Source organism: Halichoerus grypus, chromosome 6, assembly GCF_964656455.1.
Source record: "Halichoerus grypus chromosome 6, mHalGry1.hap1.1, whole genome shotgun sequence".
Taxonomy (NCBI): domain Eukaryota; kingdom Metazoa; phylum Chordata; class Mammalia; order Carnivora; family Phocidae; genus Halichoerus; species Halichoerus grypus.
In genome coordinates, this window is record NC_135717.1 from 118659005 (window position 1) to 118677802 (window position 18798).

The window sequence follows — 18798 nt, forward strand, 5'->3', positions numbered from 1 at the left end:
ATTCCCTCCTTTAAAGAATAGGTGGGTTCCTGAAATGTTGTCCATAAATAGTAATGACACTTTACTGAGCTCACAGTGTGCCAGGAGTTAAACAGATGACATCATTCAACCAGAACCACCTCATTTTATTGATGAGACTTAGCGCGGGAGGAGGTGCCAAGCAACCTGCCCACAGTGACACGGCTTGCCAGTGGGAAGCCCGGATCACACCAGCGCGGCCTGCCTCCAAAGCCTGAGAGCTTCCCACTGTGCTGTATTACTTTCTGCTTCGCGAGGCAGTTTCAGGACACTTTGGAGTTTGGCTGCTGGAGCTTGAATCCTGGCTCCACCACTTAATCTCTCCGTGCCTCAGTTTCCTCATTTGTAAAGTAGAGATAATAACAGAGCTGCCCAGCTCTGTGAAGATTGAATGAGTTAATTCATTTAAAAAAAGCTGTTCGCAGAGTGCCAGGCAAATCACAAGAAAGCATCAGTTTTAACAAAGATTATATTGCTGCACAATATATGCAAATTTCTGTGAACCAAACTGTATTTTCCATCCAGCTTCCCTTAACAAATCAGAATGGCATCATGAGCAAGAAAACATGGCCCTGTGGTATTTTGTAAATCATATGAAAGCTGTGGAAAGCTTTCTTCTTTAATCATCCTACTTAAAGGAGTGTAGCAATTTCTTGTACATTTGAAACAAGCCATGAGGCTAAAGGCACCTGTCTCCAGGCTGCATTCACCGGCCAGGGCAGGGGTATGGCCAACAGTGGGTTTGCTTTTGAGAGGTGAGGCTACAGCCTCTGTGAGAACCGGCTGCAATGGGACGGTCCCCACACTTCCCTCCCTCTCTGACTGTTCTGGTTGTTCCAAGTAAACTTTTCACTCTCGAGCTAGAACATTCTCTGTCAAAGCTGCAGTTGTATGTTGTGTTTTGTCTAGCCCAGTGAGCATCTGGCTCTCTTGCAAGTGTGTGTTTACTTAGCTAAGAGTTTCTGTGATCACCATAAAGTGTGTCTTCTCTTTCTGTTTCTCTGACATCCTTTGTCAGTCCTCTTACGCTAACGAGGACCGTGATTTATAAGGGAGGTACTCATGCACGTACTCATATGTTTATTCACCTTTTATTTTGCTTCTCCCAACCTACATGTCCCTGGTTTGAGAGGGGCTCCCTGGCCCTACACTGAATCTGTGTTCTGTCCAAGTACCCCTGGATCCGCCTTGATGGTGTGCTATGTCTGGGGTAGGGGTAGGGGGTGACTGGTCATGAGGCTATTCTAAGTTCTTTGTCAGCTCTCATAACTCTTCATATTGGAAGGCTTCACCCCACATTATATGAAACACGATAAAACATAGCCTCAGCGTATATAATTTTTTGCTATAAAACATTCGAAGTTTTATCATTGCTTTTTGAAAATATTTGTCTACCAGCAACTCATTCAATTACAATTAGCTGCAATTAATGGACAATTTCAGACCTACCTGGAATTACTGAAAAGCAAGGAAATCTAACCTACTTTTTTCAAACGTAATATATTTTTTATGAATTCAAAATCTCATCAATTAAGGAAGTCGATCTGTATCATCCATAGTATCTGGTGGCTGAAAAATCATGTCTGTCCTGCCTGAGAACTCTAGAACTTCCTCCCTAGAGTCTCCCTCCAGTCTCAGGCCAGAACCCTCTGTGTGAAAGGGACTGCCATGACCCACAGGCATGGACATTAGAACCAGTGACCCTGCAATCCAGAATGAAAATTCTACCACCATGTCTGAAACACAATGCAGTTTATTGAAGATACAGAACAGAGAGTTCTCGGAGTCAAAAAGGGACAAGTACCACTAATGGGAAATCAAAGCACCAGCAGGAGGTGAGGACCAGGGGAGGGGGGGCTGGCTACAAGCTGGGGAAAGAGGTGCATGCAGGGGCTGGTTGGGGCTTTCCCATAAGGCAGTGGGATGTGGGGCTGCAGTGCGGGCACCTGTGGGGCAGAGGCGATGAACCGGCCTAGCTCCTGGGCCCTGCCCCTTAGCCTGACTCTGTGGGGCTAGACGGTTGCTCAACCCAATCAACCTTCCCAGCAAATTTGGGGCCACGACTCCAGTCGTCTGGAAAGGTGGGGCTCCGGGGCACAGGTCAGAAGATGCGCTGGGAAAGGGCCCCACGGGGGTGTGGAATAGCATGCACAGAGCTGGGGTGTGCGGGCAGGTGAAGGGGTCCGGGGACACCTGGCGTGCCCCGTTCAGAATTTGTGGTGGGACCGCTGGCTCTGGGAGGAGCTTTGCAAGATGCGGCCTGAGCTGTTGCTGCCGCCCCCGCTGACGGCGCAGGAGCCCCCAGAACCGGAGAAGCCCCCGCGCACCACCGAGCCCAGGCCCCCCGCGGGCCCCAGCTCCGCCTCCCAGCGCGCCGCCTCCCAGGGCCCCAGCTCCTGGGGCTCCCCGCCGCCGCTGTTGTGCACCATCTCTGCAAAGAGCATTTGGGGTCAGGGAGCCTGTGGGGCGTCCTCCGGCCCCGGGGCCACACCCGCTCCCCTCAGGTCTTTCCCAGGGTCCCGCCCACTGAGACTTCGCGCAGGGTGGCAGGGCCAGCGGCCAGCAGGGAGAGGAGGGTGGCCCCTCTGGGAACTCAGCCGCGGGGTTACCCTGGCCACCACCCAAGAGCTCTTCCCAGCCTGCAGCTAGGATGATCTCTCACCAGCGCTGGCCCGCGATTTGAGAAACATGATTCCCAGCCGTCCAACCCCTTCCCAGAGAAAGCCCTGTGTCCTCACCGATGCTCACGGAACTCTGGCACTCTCCAGACATCCTGTGGGAGAACCAGACCCCAGTGTCAGTGACCTGTGCAGCTCCTCCCTTCCCCAGACCCACGTTGCCTAGGGCAACAGCAATTGATGCTGACAACAAGAAATACGATGATAGGTGCTCGAAAAATCATGGCATGCATTCCTTTTTTCTACTGCGTCAGGTTGGACTTCAGTTCTTGCCCTTTCCACAAATACTCCACAGAGTAACAGCCGAGGAGCACTCCCTGGCCTACCCACCCTCTTCCCACTCCTCAGGCTCCTCTTTATTCGGTAAATATTATTTGAATCCACATGGGCCAGGGTCTTGTACCCAAGGGCCAGGCTCCAGGAACCTACTCTACAGAAACCTACAATTAAGGCCATAATAAAGAAATGGCCTAGAAATAATCTTCTGCCTATGACCGCTGTTTGCAGACACGTGTTTTACAGCTAAAACATCAGACAAGAAGGGCGAGGAAGCCTGTCCAAGATAAGGCTCTGGGGTGTCTATTGCCTAGGAACACAGCTCTCCTGGAGGTCTGGCAGCATCTTGCAGCCCTGAAAAGGAGGAGGCTGGGCCTGTGGAGGGCTTACCACCACCTCCAGTGGAGAGCACATGCACGCACGCGGTACCCAGCAGCAGGCTCAGGCCGCAAAGCCACCAGGCCACTGGGCCTCTCGGGAACCAGAGGGACTCTCACTAACCTGCACTCCTCGCCCTCCAGGAGGGTCCGGTAGGTCACGATCTTGATGTCCAGGGCCAGCCTGACATTCATCAGCTCCTGGTACTCACGCAGCAGCCGGGCCAGGCCCTCCTTGGCCTTCTGCAGGGCGGCCTTGAGGTCCTGAAGCTTGGCATTGGCATCCTTGAGGGCCAGCTCCCCGCGCTGCTCTGCATCAGCAATGGCCGTCTGCAGGTTGGCATTCTGGGTATGGGGTGCCAGGAGTCCAATTTAGATTCATATACTGAGGGCCTGCACTGTGTGCTTGGTACCTGCATATGGGTCCCCTCATGTAGGGCAAATGAGGAAGCCACGGCCCACAGAGGTTAAAGCCTGGGCCTCCATCTAAGCCCTAGCACATCAAGGAGGGGGATTATCGACACCTGGCCTCAAGGACCTAGCCCAGCCCATGAGGAGTCCGACTCTTCCTTTACCTTTCTCGCCTTTCATGGTAAGAGATTGAGCATCTTCTGAAGACCTCCCTCCTCCAAGAAGTCTTCCCGAATTATCAGAGAAACTTTCTCTCTGCCCCAGCGCACCTAGATGTGGCCTCTCTCCCTAGGCTACTCTCCCAATTCGGTCTTCACACAATCAGCTTCTTTCCCCAACCTCCCCAGTCTTGCCAGTATTCAGTATCGCTGACCCACATCAGCCACCAGACTCCATGGGGACAAGACCTTTATTCAGCACCCAGCCCAGAACTGCACCTGGTCAATCTTAGCACGCGTGAGTCTACGACAGGATTTCACAGGAGTAAGTGCTGAGGCCCTGAGTGTTATGGTGCAAGCATAAGCCCACAGTCTCAGACACATGCTCTTCCTTCTATTCCCACCTGCTTCTTGACACTCTCGATCTCGGCCTGCAGCTTCTGGATCATCCTGTTGAGCTCTGATATCTCATTCCTGGTGTTCTTCAGGTCATCCCCGTGTCTGCTGGCCGTGGTCTGCAGCTCCCCCAACTGTTTCCAGGAAAGAGTCACCCTTTCAGAAAGCCAGCAGGGTCCTTACAGATCCCCTAACCCAACCCTTCATGCCACAAGCAGGAAAACCAAAACACAGACATGTGACTTGTGCAAGGTGCTCTCTCCCTGCCTCCGGGGACCTGTTTTCTAGCGCGATAGCTGTGTTTGTGGAGCAGAGACTTTGCACCTGGCTCTGTGCTTTATCTCATTGTACTTCACAACTACCTGATGAGAAAGGTATGATTATCTCCATTTTATGAATGGGAAAACTGAGACACAGATTGCTTAATTCCCATGACCAAACTCATCCAGCTATCGAGTGAAAGTGCTGGAACTTGAATGCAAACATTTCAGACGCTGGAACCATCTTCTTAACCAGCAGGCTGTCCCTCCTTGAGCAGAAAATCCAGAAGAGTCAGCAGTATATGGGCCAGCTTATGCCCCATTCAGATTTGGGATGGGAGGAGGAGGACAGAAGTTGTGTCTGGGGTCCCTTTGCTCAATCTCCCTCTTTTTCCCCCCACTTCTTTCCAGACACTGGCTTTAGCCCCTCAGTGTGATCGAATCAGAGCAAACAATATAAGGTCCGGATTGGTGGAGGAGAAATGGAAGTATCTCCAGCAATAAAGGGAATGTAGCCAGAGGGATTAAGAATTTCTCGACCTTGGCACTACTGACATTTTGGGCAGGATAATTTTTTGTTGAGGGGTCCATGCATTATGGGATGTTTAGCAGCATCCCTGGCCTCTACCCACTAGACTCCACTAGCACCCCCATCCCCACCCCAGGCGTGACAACCAAAACTATCTGCAGATTTTGCCATATGTCTCCTGGGAGAAAATCCTACCTCCCTCCTGTTGAGAAGCGCCAAGTTACAGCAAAGTCAGAGCTGTCTGGTTAGGAAGGGAGAGGCAGGGATGCCTGGGTGGCTCAGTCGGTTAAGCGTCTGCCTTCAGCTCAAGTCATGATGCCGGGGTCCTGAGATTGAGTCCCTCATGGGGGTCCTTGATCAGCAGGGAGCCTGCTTCTCCCTCTGCCTGCCACTCCCCCTGCTTGTGCTCCCTATCTCTCTCTCTCTCACATAAATAAATAAAATCTTTAAAAAAAAAAAAAGGCGGGGGGGCGCCTGGGTGGCTCAGTTGGTTAAGCGACTGCCTTCGGCTCAGGTCATGATCCCGGAGTCCTGGGATCGAGTCCCGTATCGGGCTCCCTGCTCGGCAGGGAGTCTGTTTCTCCCTCTCACCCTACCCCCTCTTGTGCTCTCTCTCTCTCTCTTTCTCTGTCTCAAATAAATAAAACAAAATCTTTTTAAAAAATAAATAAATAAATAAAATTAAAATTAAAAAAAAAAGGAAGGGAGTTGCCTGTGGGTGAGACCAGACCAGCAGGACAGGGAGGGAACTGCCATACTGGAGGTATAGAAGAGAATGACTCAGAGGCAAGGGCTGCCCAGGTAGCTTGATGGGGGAGCCAGAGTCCCCAGAGTTACATGATGGTGTTACCCACCTTGGTCTGGTACAGAGCCTTGGCCTTGGCCTTGCCCTTCTGGGCAATCACCTCGTACTGAGCGCGGACCTCAGCGATGATGCTGTCCAGGTCCGGCAGCGGTTGTTGTCCATGGACAGGACCACAGATGTGTCACTGGTGTGTGACTGCATCTGGGACAGCTCCTGCAAAGCCAGGCAGATGTGCCCATTCCTGAGCAGATCCAACACCAGGGCTCCCCAGAAGACCGGGAGCCGCCAGCTCAGGAGGGGTCAGGTCTGACTGAGGACTGGGTGGGAAGGTACCACTTTTGTCAGAAGCACACGTGTGATTCAAGTGCCTCCTGGTAAAGGTCTGGTGAGCTCTGCCTTCTCCAGGAGGTGGAAAGTAGGCGGGCCGGGGCTTGCAGGTGAGGAGCAGACTTACGGCATCATAGAGGGCCTTCAGGAAGTTGATCTCATCTGTCACACTCTCCACCTTAGCCTCCAGTTCCACTTTGGTCATGTAGGGAGCATCGACATCCTGAGGGACAGTTCAGTCACTGTCCCCTCCAACCTGTAGACTGGCCCAGTCCTGGGCCCTGAGGAAGGGGCCACCAGAGCCTGCCCCCCCCGGGGGCTTCCACTCAGGGGAAATGAGGCCCAGGCAGACATGTCCTAACAGGACTAGACCGCTGTCTGGCAGGCTGGCCTGGCGAATACCCGACAGAGAGGAGCAAAAGAGGCTAAGGGCTAAGAGGTGAGCAGGGCTGGGGCCACTACACCAGGTCCCTGGTGAGGAGGGTTTGTGAGGAGGGCCTGAGGGAGAATCTAAATTTGCAAACTAGCTCCTGGGAATGTACTCCTGAAAAAAACAAAACCCTATTTCTTCTCTTTGTCCATTTTCTAATCAAAACTCAAGGCCTATTCAGATTCATAAACCCCACGGGCCCATCAGAAGGGGCATGGCCAAAGTCTGGTAGGCCCTTTAGAGCCTGCCACATAGAATCTTCAGGCCCTGCTCGGTGGGCTCCCTCCCTGGCCCGGGCCCTCATCCACATGGCGTACAGGAGACCCTCCGCTTAGCAGGACTAAACTCGTGCTTCCCCTCAACCTTTAAACCACTCTGCTTTGTGAGGCTTTGGGCTGGGGCTGGGGGTGGTTGGATCCTTCACCTTCTTCAAGACTACAAAGTCATTCTCTGCAGCTGTACGTTTGTTGATCTCCTCTTCATACCTTTGAGAAAAGAGTCCCTTTCTGATCCGCCTTCTCCAGGATGTCCCTTTGGCCCCCGAGCACTCCTCATAAGTAACATAGACTCAGGGCCTCTGCTGGTTTAGCTCAAAACATTTGTCAGTGCAAAGCACAGCCTTCCGGATTCAGGTGAGAGTTTATCCAACAGACTTTACTGAGCATCTACTATGTGCCAGGTACCACTTAGTAACAATGATGGCAATTACCGGACACAGGAGTAGAAGCCTCTTCCTAGCAGGGTCCTATTTTGATTAATCCCAGAAGGCTTCCTGGAGAACTTGGGATTTTTTTGTTCTATGAGCTGTTATATGAGCAGAGGGAGATGACTGAGCTGCCAGGAGCTTTCAGGGGGAGGTGTGTGGTGCGAACTCTGTGTATAGCAAGTATGGTAGCCCCGTGGGCTCCCAGTAGATACTTCCTGAGTTAATGAAAACCAAGAATGGGTCGTTAAGAATGTGCCAGATCCTGCTTCATGAATTATGCTTGTATTAACTCATTCAATCCTCATTACAGCAAATAGGGTCAATACTACCCCATCCCCATTTTACAGTGAGGAGACTGTGGCACAGAGAAGCTGAGGCTCTTGCTCAAGATCCCAGAGCTCATAAGTGGCAGAATGGGGCTTGACAAAGGCACAGCAAGTTGCTACTCACTGAGAGGCTTATTGACAGGGGAAATAAAATTCCTATTTGGAGTGGAACCTGAAGACTGTCGAGCCCAGGGAGGACATAGGATGTTTTCTGAGTCTGTTAGGTTCATGAATGAGCTTCAGGGTGTCTTGGAACTCCTTAAATTATATGTATGTACCCTTTCATTAAATTCTCAAAAGGATATCTTTCTCAAGCAAGCCATGAGCCTCTCTTTTAAAGACTGGGATATCGAGAGTCAGAGAGGATGGGGTAAATTCCTGCAAGCTTGCGGCCTGCTGGAACAGAGCTAAGCCGGAGCCCAGGCCTCCTGCCATCCGCCCCCCCTCTCCCGCCGTCCAGCCCCACCCCCCACTGCCGTACCCTGGGACAAGGGCAGCACGCACCTCTTCTTCAAGTCTTCCACAGTCTCCTCCATGCCCCTCAGCTCACCCTGCAGCTTGTCCTTCTCCAGGTGCAGCCCATCCAGGAAGGCCTTGAGGCTGCTGATGTAGTTCTCAAAAAAAGGCTCAAGGTTGTGGTTGTTGGTATTAGAACCGGAGCCCTGCTCCTGCAGGAGGCTCCACTTGGTCTCCAGGACCTTGTTCTGCTGCTCCAGGAAGTGCACCTGCCGCCCAATGAGAAGAGCATCAAGGAAATGTCTGGGGCCAGCTCCAGTCATGGCGGGCTCATGACATCCCCAAACAAAGTCCCGGGGGTCTCCTCGTCTCTCCTGCAGGGCTGCATTTTGAATGCTGTGATAGTTGAGTGCTAACCCCGTGTGGACAGCAGTGTTGGTATGACGTGGGAGAGGGAGAGTCCGACTGTGCAGGTATAAGGAAACTGAAGCCCAGAGATGACAACAGTCACACAAGTCAGTAACAAAACAGGACTGAGGTTTCCCGATACTTACGCTTGATGATCTTCCTGCTATATCATTCATTCATTCATTCATTCATTTATTCCTCCATCATTCATTCCTCAATCATTTAGTATTCAACAAATAGCAGGAGAGTCCAACATCCTAGAGCAGACATAGACCCCAGGAGGAGGTTTGCAGTACAGGTGGGTACATTGCACGAAGGTGGGAAAGAGCAAAAGCCATAGGGAAATGGCTTTCAGGCCGCCCTTGTCACAGGAAACAGGGCCCAGAATCACCTAGAGTCAGCTCTCTCTGCCAAGCCTGGTTAAATGTAGGGCTCAGCTGCATTTAAACTGCACCATTAGCTAAAGATGTCTCAAACTTTCATTTGCTGCAAAACATTTCTACACACAAGTTCAAGGCCAACTGCATAAACACATGCAATAAATACCAATCAATTGGCCATTCAACAAACATTTGCCAAGCACCAAGCTCATGCCAGGCCCTATGCTGGACACTCAGGGCTCCAAGACCTAGGAATCCGCCCTGAAGGGTGATGAGAGCTGCTCCTGGGCCCAGCACTGGGGAACCAGCATGTCACATCACCTTCCACCTTTCTGTGAATACAGGGTGTCCCCTAATGGGACACCAGGTGTCTGCTGGGAACAAGCAGGTCACTTGACTTTGAAGAGTTTCACCTCTACAAAGGTCTGGTATTTCAATGTTAAGACACTTTTCCTCCTTTGGCTTTGCCTAGGACACTGATGTAGGGTGAGGGGACCCCAAAGAGTCCCTATGAATCCTCTCTTTAAGGCCTGATATTGTGCCAGGATCGCATAATACTCAACAGTATGCTTGAAACACTCAGCAGCCACCAAAAACCTAAATACCCTCTGGTGACCACAACAATTATCATAGTGTATACAAATATCAAATGGCCTCAACATTCACAGCTCCTCACCCTGAAGTCTTCCTGTGAGAACCACCGAGGAGGAGGTACCCCTCATCCCTACCCATCCCACCTCCCAAAACCTCTCTGCATCCCTCTTCATAGGCTGATGGCAGATGAACTCCTCTCTCAGACAAATCGAGCTTGGGCAGAGTCAGCCTCTCTTTCAAAGGGAAACAGCTCACAACTCCCTTGGCATAGAGAGGGAATTCTGTGTTTGAGTTTCAGAGAGCAACAGTGAGGGGACCTCCATGACGGCAACAAACAATCCCAGCAGTGCCTCTGACAAACCACAGTGATGGGGCATGTGACAGGTGCAGTAACTCCATCCAATATTTCCATCATCTGCTGTTACACCACTTGCTGACATGCCACAGAGGACGTGAGGTGTAGGATGAACCCACAAGTTCTTCCTCAGGTTCACAATGAGAAGAAGAAAAAGAGACCATCCCAGTTAAGCCAGGTTTCCTCACTGTCCAGCTGTCCCAAGATGGGCTCACCTTATCGATGAAGGAGGCAAACTTGTTGTTGAGGGTCTTGATCTGCTCCCGCTCATGGGTCTTTACTTGCCCAATCTGGGGGTCGACCTCCACATTGAGGGGCTGCAGGAGGCTCTGGTTGACAGTCACTTCCTGGATTCCCCCAGAGAAGCCACCTGGACCACCAGGCCCACCAAAGCCACCAGGGCCACCAAAGCCACCAGCTCTTCCACCAAAACTCCCAGCTCCTCTTCCAAAGCCACCAGCTCCTCCACCAAAACCCCCAGCCCTTCCACCAAAGCCCCCACCCATCCCTCTTCCACCACCTCCAAAACCACTGCCTCTGCGGGCCCCCCCAAACTCTCCAACCCAGAAGCTGCCTCCGGCCACACTGATGGAGATCTTCTTGTTGCCCCCAAGGTTGTAGAGACTCCTGCTGCCAAAACCTCCTCCCATCATGGCACAGGCAGCAGACCCACCACCGCCCCTGCCTGAATGGGATGTCGAGGAGGACCTGGTGGAGCTGACCCGGCTCTGGCCCAACACTACAGCTGAGTGGGCACTGAAGCCCTGGCGGCGGCCCCCGCTGGAAGATCTGCAAGATTGTTGGCTGTGGCTGGCCTGGCAATTCATGGCGGACAGCAAGATATTCCAAAGGAAGGATGGATGGAAAAGCTAGAGGAAACTAGGACACCTTCTGAAGTTCTGGGCTGGGGATGGCCTTTATATAGGGCCAGGGAGCTTGGCTGGCTTGTGGTGCCAGCCAACTAATTGAGGTATTATCAGCTTTGGTTTGCCTGGCAGCAAGAGGCTGAGTCCAGAATTCATAACACACCTTGGTAATCACCCCAAATTTCCAGATTGCTTTGTTTTCCCAGGGTTACTCACCTGAAATAAGCTCAAGTTGAGAGAGGGGCCATCCAGCAGGGCTGGACAGAGCCCCTAATTCCTGAGAGATTTATAGTGCTGACAGGTCAGCATTTCTCTGCCTGTCCTGCATCCCCAAGGCCACTCTGCCAGCCCATCCAGCCTCAGAAGTTTACAGGGATGGGTGCAGAGCCCCAGTGAGGAAGGGGGGGAGGAGAGGGAAGAAGGGAAGAGCCAGGAGGAGAAAGACTGAGGAGGTGGAGGGAGAAGTCGAAGTCAGGGAAGGGGCAGCAGCTCCCTCTGGGACTCTTGCCGTCCAGGGAGGAGAAAGCCCATGTGTGAAACACACATGAGACAAGTTCTCAGCCGCGAGGGCTTTGGAAGGAGAGCTGAGGTGGGGTAAGAGAGAAAGTTCAATCTGAGAAGGGTAGGCATGTGCAGTGGACCGAGAGGAAGTATAGACCATGGCCAAGGCCCATGAGAGGGAGGGGCAGGTGAGGAGAGAGGCCCACAGGGAGGGGAAAGCTGGACAAAGGCCAATCCAGCCAGGAAGAGGGGTCTAGACCACCTGGTCCAGGCCTGAGAAACCACCAGCCTTTCCTCTTCCAGGCTCACGTTAGGAAAATGAATGCAGGATTCCCAAGGCCTCCTCTCCTTGGCTCACCTGAGAGACACCACCTTCCCCATCTGGAAAGGTTGGGTTCCTCCCCAGGAAAATTTAAGAAGAACGAGAACTAAAAAATCACCTCCATTCTCCATTTGGGCAGTTGCCGCTGAACTTGACTCAGACTATTTGCAAATGAAGGCTCTCTTCCATCACAAGTTTTCTGAAGTATCTATTTATCACCGTGATGTATACTACAGGGCTGGTTACATCCAACACATCACGATCGAGAAGAAGTTTTTTGTCCTAAAATTCTCTACATTGCTCTTTCTTCCATATGAGAAACAAAAGTTTCAGATATCTTCGCACTCAGTGTTCCAAGTTGTTGGAACACTACATCAGTCTCTCCCACTAGCCTGTAGCTCACTTGGCCTCATCTCTAATTCTTTTCCTAGGACACACTGCCTAAAATCTAGAAATTTTACAGAACACCCATTGAATCTGCCAATTTCCCTTTTCTTATTGCCATTAAAGTTCTTTTTTTTTTTTAAAGACGAAGGATGTCTATTCCTCCGGTTATCGAGAGGATCATGTATGAGAAAACCTCTCTCTAAATTGTGTGCGGTGTGAATGTAGGTCCCTTTTATAACACTGTCTCCTACCTCCCTTCAACAGCAAAAACCAGTCTTGATGACTCTGCTCCTGGCAGTGAAACCTGAGACGCTGTCTAGAAAATGAGTCTCCACAGAGGCTGCCCCCCTTTACAATGAGCCTCCCCTCTCCCATCCCATCTGGCCTCCATGCTCAGACACCGGCTCCCTGCAGAACCCTCTCTCTTCCATCTCAGCTTCTCCCCTCGTTCACCCCCTTCACTTCTGGCCGCTGGGCACCTACACTTGACACCAGGAGTGCAAGGAAACTGCTCCCTTACAAGCTCACTGGGGGAGGACCAGTTTAAACCAGTGACCTGCCAAACCTTGGAGCAGTTCCAAAACCCTTCAAACACGCAAAGTCACAAAGACCCTCAAGGAAGATAGGCTAAGAAAGTTTGGGCAAGTAGAAGTTCTGCCTGATCCAGCTCTCCCTCCCTAAGAATTCAGTCCTCAGACCACCAGACTTTCTACCTACAGAGAGAGAAGCAAAACACAACACGAATAGCGTGCATTCCCACTAACGCACACATACGTACATACATACTCACAAAACCACACGCTGTCATCACAGTGTCCTGCCCCATGCGTGCTCTCTTTCCCTTTATGTCAGAGATGGGAACTGCCCGCCTTGCCCCCTTCAAAACCTAGGTGCCCGCCCCATTCCTCCAAGGCCCTGATTCTTGCTCAAAGCATCTCGCTAATCTGAGAAACCAAGACACGGCAACTGGGTCTGAATAGGGGCCCAGACTGAGAGCTCACAACGCAGGTGCTGTCATGATGCAACGACCACCTGAGCCTTCTCCTTGTACACAGCTTCCTCCTCTGCACAATTGGGGCTTCAGACTCGAGCAGGGGGCTCATGTTGGACCTGCCTGGGGTTCAAAGGAGGTATGGGCAGGGGAGAAACGGGCCGCAGTGTCCTAGCCTCATTGCCTCCACCGCCTCAGCCTGCTGACATCTGTGATGCTGAGGACAGAGTCAGCCTGGGGAAAGCAGACGGAGGGTGGGTTGGTGACCAGGGGTTGTGGGGAGGGGACATTATAACAACGCATAAAGCCACTGTCTTTGCAGGCCTGTGAGGCTGGTCCTGACTCCCAAACGGTGTTTTTCCAATGTGGCCCATGCCTTCCTCAAAAGAGACCCAGGAGCAAATGAGGAAGTGTCGCACACTGTCTTCCTGCCCCTGCTTACCATTTTCTCCAATCCTTGCCATTAAGGGAAACACAGCAGAACAATTCAGTGATTTCCACCCCTTGATGGTTGCCAATGACCTGGCCCAGTTTGAATATGCTGAGAAGTCAGTTTGCATTTTAAACATCAAGAACAAATCCCAAAGAAATTGGGGTGGAAGTTTGAGGCTCTAATGAGGGCCCATCCCAAATCCCTTCTTCCTGGCAAAGCCCGCTGCTAATCCCCCACACCCCCAGACTATAAAGCCCAGCCGCTCTTCTCGGCTGCCTCTTAGGGAGAGGAACAGAGCGTGCTGCTGACAAAATCAGCCCAGTTGGGCCTTCCCAGATGGGAGGGCACAGGGGCTTCCGGAGAGACATGGGGCCCTGCAGCCCCTCCTCTCCATGGCCATGGCTATGCCTCCCAGGCTGGTACCATGACCAAGGCGCCCTCTGCTCTGGGGAAGCTGGGCCATCCTTGGGGGAATTAGGGAGGCAGAGGAAAAATTGCTCCTGACTGCAGGGATTCCCGGCTTCTCTGGGGAAACAGGGCAGTCAGATGCAGGAGCTCAGGGTTAAGGAGCAGCTTAGTAACACATCTGATGGCAGCTGATGGCGGATGACGTGGGCCAGGGACAGCAGGGGGTAAGTGAGGCTGGGAAGGAGTTGAGGAGGGAGAAGCATGTAGGGCTGTGTCAGGATGGGGGGCACTGGGTCGGGGGGTGAGGAACTGAGCTCTGGTGTCCTGTGGTCTGCGATCAGAGAGAACGCAGCTCCGTAAGGAACTGTTGTCCCATACCAGGTGAGCTCTGATCCAAGTCTCACTGAGGGACCAGCTTCACTGAATCTATAACTCAGCAGCTGCAGCCCTGAGGGACAGGGCCCCTGATGGGTGGGTGGCCTCCTCAAAGTGCCCAGACCCTGCCACCCCAGGAGACCATCAGAGCTGTGCCATGGAAAGCGGCCTGCGGTTGCCTGGGTGGCTCAGTCGGTTAAGCGTCTGCCTTCGGCTCAGGTCATGATCCCAGGGTCCTGGGATCGAGCCCCACATGGGGCTCCCTGCTCAGCAAGGAGTCTGCTTCTCCCTCTTCTCCCCACTCGTGCTCTCTCTCGCTATCTCTGTCTCTCTCTCAAATAAATAAAATAAAATCTTTTTTAAAAAAGCAGTTTGGACAGAAACAGGAAGCCCTTCTCCTAGGCTCCAGATCCCTCTGGGCCGCCATGTAGCCAATCAGAATGGAGCTGAGAAACCCCTGCTCTGCCCATGGAGCAGAGTGGCTGCAAGTTGGGAGTTGAGGTCAGTGCAATAAAGGGTTTTATAAACAGAAGGACAGATGTGCTGTGTTAACTGAGGGATGGTAATAGTGGCAGAAAAGCAAGCGGCGGCATGTTGGCCAAGTGTCGGGCTCAGTGATTGACATTTACAGACCGCTTCCCTTCCACCCGCCCGGAAACCCTATAGGGAAGGGCACGGAGCTCCATTTCACAGAAGAGGAAAACTGGGACTCAGAAGTTAAATCGCTTGTCCAAGGGCCCACAGACAGGAAGTGGCCTCCGATCCAGTTCTGTCCCAATCTGGAACCCATGTTTGGGGAACAGCCATGCAAGACTCAGGCCTTGGGAAAAGGCTCCCTGTGTGGGCCCCCCAGGGAACTCTGTGTTCCCACCCAGAGCTCAGCTCATGGAATAAGCCCTGACTCTGACCAATGGACTCGGATTTGATCAAGTTCGGGAAATGGCAGATGAAAACAGAGTACAGAACAGGGAGAAAAGGCACAAACAGGACCCTACTCTTGTCTAAGCATGGTCCCCAGCAAGGGCACTTTGTGTTAGTTCCCCAGCAGAGGGGACAGTTTCTGCTGCCCCATCTCACTTTTTCCTAGTCAGGCTCACAGTCCCAATTTTGCAAGCCAATGGGCCACAGGCCAAAGGCCACAGGCCAGAGCCATGTGCATTGAAGATATTCTATAAATGTCAGACGCTATTAAGTGTTGGCACTTATGCTTATGAGGCTGTGGCTTGGCATTTTTTGGAATGACACTGAGCGGTTCACAGCCAGTAGCCCAGTCTCTAAACAAAGCCCTAGGGTGAGGCTTCTGCCCTCCCCTTCACCTGCTCCCCAGCCACCCCTTCCTGAGCACCTTTCTGTGCTGGGCACTGTGCTGACCTCTTCTGACTGGTTCCTCCTCTGTCCTAGGGACCATGAAGGGTCCTCTGACTTAAAACCCCCTTCCCCTTTTCTTTATACCTAAACTGACCCATAATTTAGGAACAAGCAAGCAGCCCAGCCCCACATCGATGTCTTGTATCATTAGCCTAGACCCTTGAGCTCTCATAACAGCTCTGGGGACACCGTTGTCCCTACCAGGCCCAATGTCAAGTGAGAATGTCTTTCCTCCACATGGAGGGCAGTCCCCATACCTGGGACAGTCCCTATACCCTCAGTGGCTGGCCAGCCTTGTACAACTTGAGAAGTTCTTGTTTCCAAAAAATGCCAAGCCACAGCCTCATAAGCATAAGTGCCGACACTTAATAGCGTCTGACATTTATAGAATATCTTCAACTTTTTAAAATCCTTTCATTTATCTGAACTGACAGGCATATGGGCAAACATGCCACACACAGACACACACCCTCTCGTGACTCACACTCACAGACTCAAACAACCTGTAACCCTGAATGAGAATGACAAGAGCATTAAGCATGAACTAGGATTGAAGACTGATAGAGGCAGAAGGCAAATGCTGTCCCAACCTACCCTTTGACTCTGCTTTCTCCCAAGAGACTTGGAAACCAAAGCTGAGAGTGAGGATCGGGCACAATGCTCAGAGAACCCAGGCAGGAGTATCCAGCCCTTGTTTCCCCTAGGACTTCATCCCCTCCAAGAGATACATCAAGGACCACCATCCCTTCAGTCATCTCTCCAAACATCCACTCATTCACTCAGCAATCGTTTGTTAAGCACCTACTTGTGTCAGGCACCAGGCTACCCAATGGGAACATGATGCTGCACAAGACAGGGCCCATGATCTGGAGAAGCTCACAGCTGTATTGAAGGAGTCAGTCATATAAACAACTCCTTATATCACATTGGAGTCAGTGTTTTTGACAGCAGTACTATGCGCATAAGGGGAAGAAAGGCTATGGAAGGCCACACAGAGGAGGTAATTTTGAATGGGGTATTGAGGGATGAGTAGGAGTGGGCCCAGTGGATGGACAATAAGAGAAAGACATCCCTGCTAGAGAGGAAAACATTTGATATACAGGTGAGGGGGAGTGTTGGTGAGAGATCACACATGCGTGCAGACTAGGGAGCATAGAAGAGGAGGACAGGTGATGCAGAAGGAGCTGAAGTTGTAGGCTGAAACTGATTATGGTGGTCTCTCTGTGCCACGCTGCAGAATCGAGACTTCACCCTATCGGTAGTGGCCCTCAGTGCTGACTGCTCATCAGGACTTCTGGGCAGCTTTTAAGAATCCAGGTCCTCAAGCCTCACTCCTGACCTCCTGAATCAGAATCTTAGAGAATGTGGCCCAGGCACTGGTATTTTTTTTAAAGCTCCAGTTTGCTTTAATTCTGATGTACTAATTCCTATAACATAAGCAACCATATTAAAGGAGGAAAACTTCCACATCTTTATGAAAGGCTGGGGAAGCAATAAGAGAGAGCCACCTGTCCTTTCTTCAGACTAGATAGAGATTTCTATCTAGTCCAAGAGGCCAGGCAGAGCAGCCAGCTCTTAGATGCAGGTGCACAAGCTGTAGAGTGTGAGGCACCATCAGAGTGCTGGAAAGGGGGCAGGGAGCTTCGAAGCACATTGCCAAGAAAAGGCAAGAAAAGGCAAACCACAGCCTGGGGCATACATGTATCTGAAGGATCTCAAAAACATCACGATGAGGGGAAGAAGCCAGACACAGAAAGAATGTATTCTGTATGATTTCATTTATGTGAAATTCTAGAAGAGGCAAAACTAACCCATAGTGACAGGAAGCAAGCCTCAGCCTGGGCCTGAGGGCTGGCAGGTGATTGACAGCAAAGGGGCGTGGGAGAAAATTTTGGAAGATGTCCTATATTTTAATTGTGGTTGTACTTACATGGGGATATACTTTTGTCAAAACTCATTGAAATGTACTCTGAAAGGGACGCCTCGGTGACTCAGTCGGTTAAGCGTCTGCGGCTCAGGTCATGATCCCAGGGTCCTGGGATCGAGTCCCGCATCAGGCTCCCTGCTCCAAGGGGAGCCTGCTTCTCCCTCTGCCTCTGCATCTCTCTCTCTGTCTCTCATGAATGGATAAATAAAATCTTTAAAAAAAAAAAAAGAAATGTACTCTGAAAATGGCTGCATTGTTATTTTATGCAAATTATCCCTCAATAAAGTTGATTTTAAAAAGGGGACAAGAAGAGGAGGAAGGAAAGACTGAACACTCATGTTGAAGAGAACATGAGCTCTGAGGTGCCCTTTGCAATAGCTATCCCAAGGACCTTTACTGCAATTCTTTATCATCATATATACCAGACTGTAAGTCCCTTAAAGGGATAGCCATATTATATTCATCTCTGTGGCAAGCAACCTCATGGTACATGGACCGAATTGGCGCTTGATGAAATTTAAATAAATAGATGAATAGAATGGAAGTAGGCAAACTCACTCAGGAAGACCATGTAGCATGAGAAGAACAGTAGATCAAAGAGGGAACCCAGGGAAACATCTATGCTTAAATATTTTTCATTTTATTTTTAATTGTAAAATATTTCAATCATACAGAAAACAATATAGCAAACATCTGTGTTTTTATCACCAAGATTAACCAGATAGACTTCTTTTAATAATTAAATGTTATAGAACCTCCAATTTCATGTAAGTATGGGGGAAAAATACACAAGAATCAAGAACAGATCTGAACATGAAAGGTAAAACAGTAAGCCTTTTAGAAGACCCCAGAGAGGGTCTTCATGACCTTAGAGTATAGAGCAGAGTATGGGACACAAAAACACCACACAAAAGAAAAATATGATGAATTTATAAAATTAAGTAACTCTGTTTATCAAAAAACTCCATTAAAGAGTGAAAAGGCAACCCACAGAGTGGGAAAAAATATTCATATATCTGACAAAGGACTCATATCCAGAATATATAAAGAACCCTTGTAAATTCGCAAGAAAAATAGAAAAACGGGCAGAAGACTTGCATGAAAGAAGATACCCAAAATGGCCAGTTTATATATGAAAGGATCTCAACATCCTTAGCCACTAAGGGACGTGCAAATTAAAATCACAAATATATATGATAGTACCCCCTCCAAAAAGGCTAAACTACCAAAGAAAGGAAATATTAAGTGTTTGGAGTATCTGTTATAGCTGAACATACCACACCCTATGGACCCAACAATCCCAACATACCCTATGGACCCTACAAGATGT

At 50.6% G+C, this 18798-nt stretch overlaps 1 protein-coding gene across 1 annotated transcript; it reads right to left on the reverse strand.

The window, feature by feature from the left end:
* Nucleotides 1-2225: 2225 nt before the first annotated feature.
* Nucleotides 2226-10540, reverse strand: LOC118538425 (keratin, type II cytoskeletal 3-like). The gene is given in 11 exon segments (XM_036096369.2): nucleotides 2226-2449; nucleotides 2757-2791; nucleotides 3474-3694; nucleotides 4323-4448; nucleotides 5958-6052; nucleotides 6055-6121; nucleotides 6363-6458; nucleotides 7090-7150; nucleotides 8202-8422; nucleotides 10106-10353; nucleotides 10411-10540. Coding segments are annotated over 11 exon segments (1524 nt in total).
* Between the last annotated feature and the right edge of the window lie 8258 nt (nucleotides 10541-18798).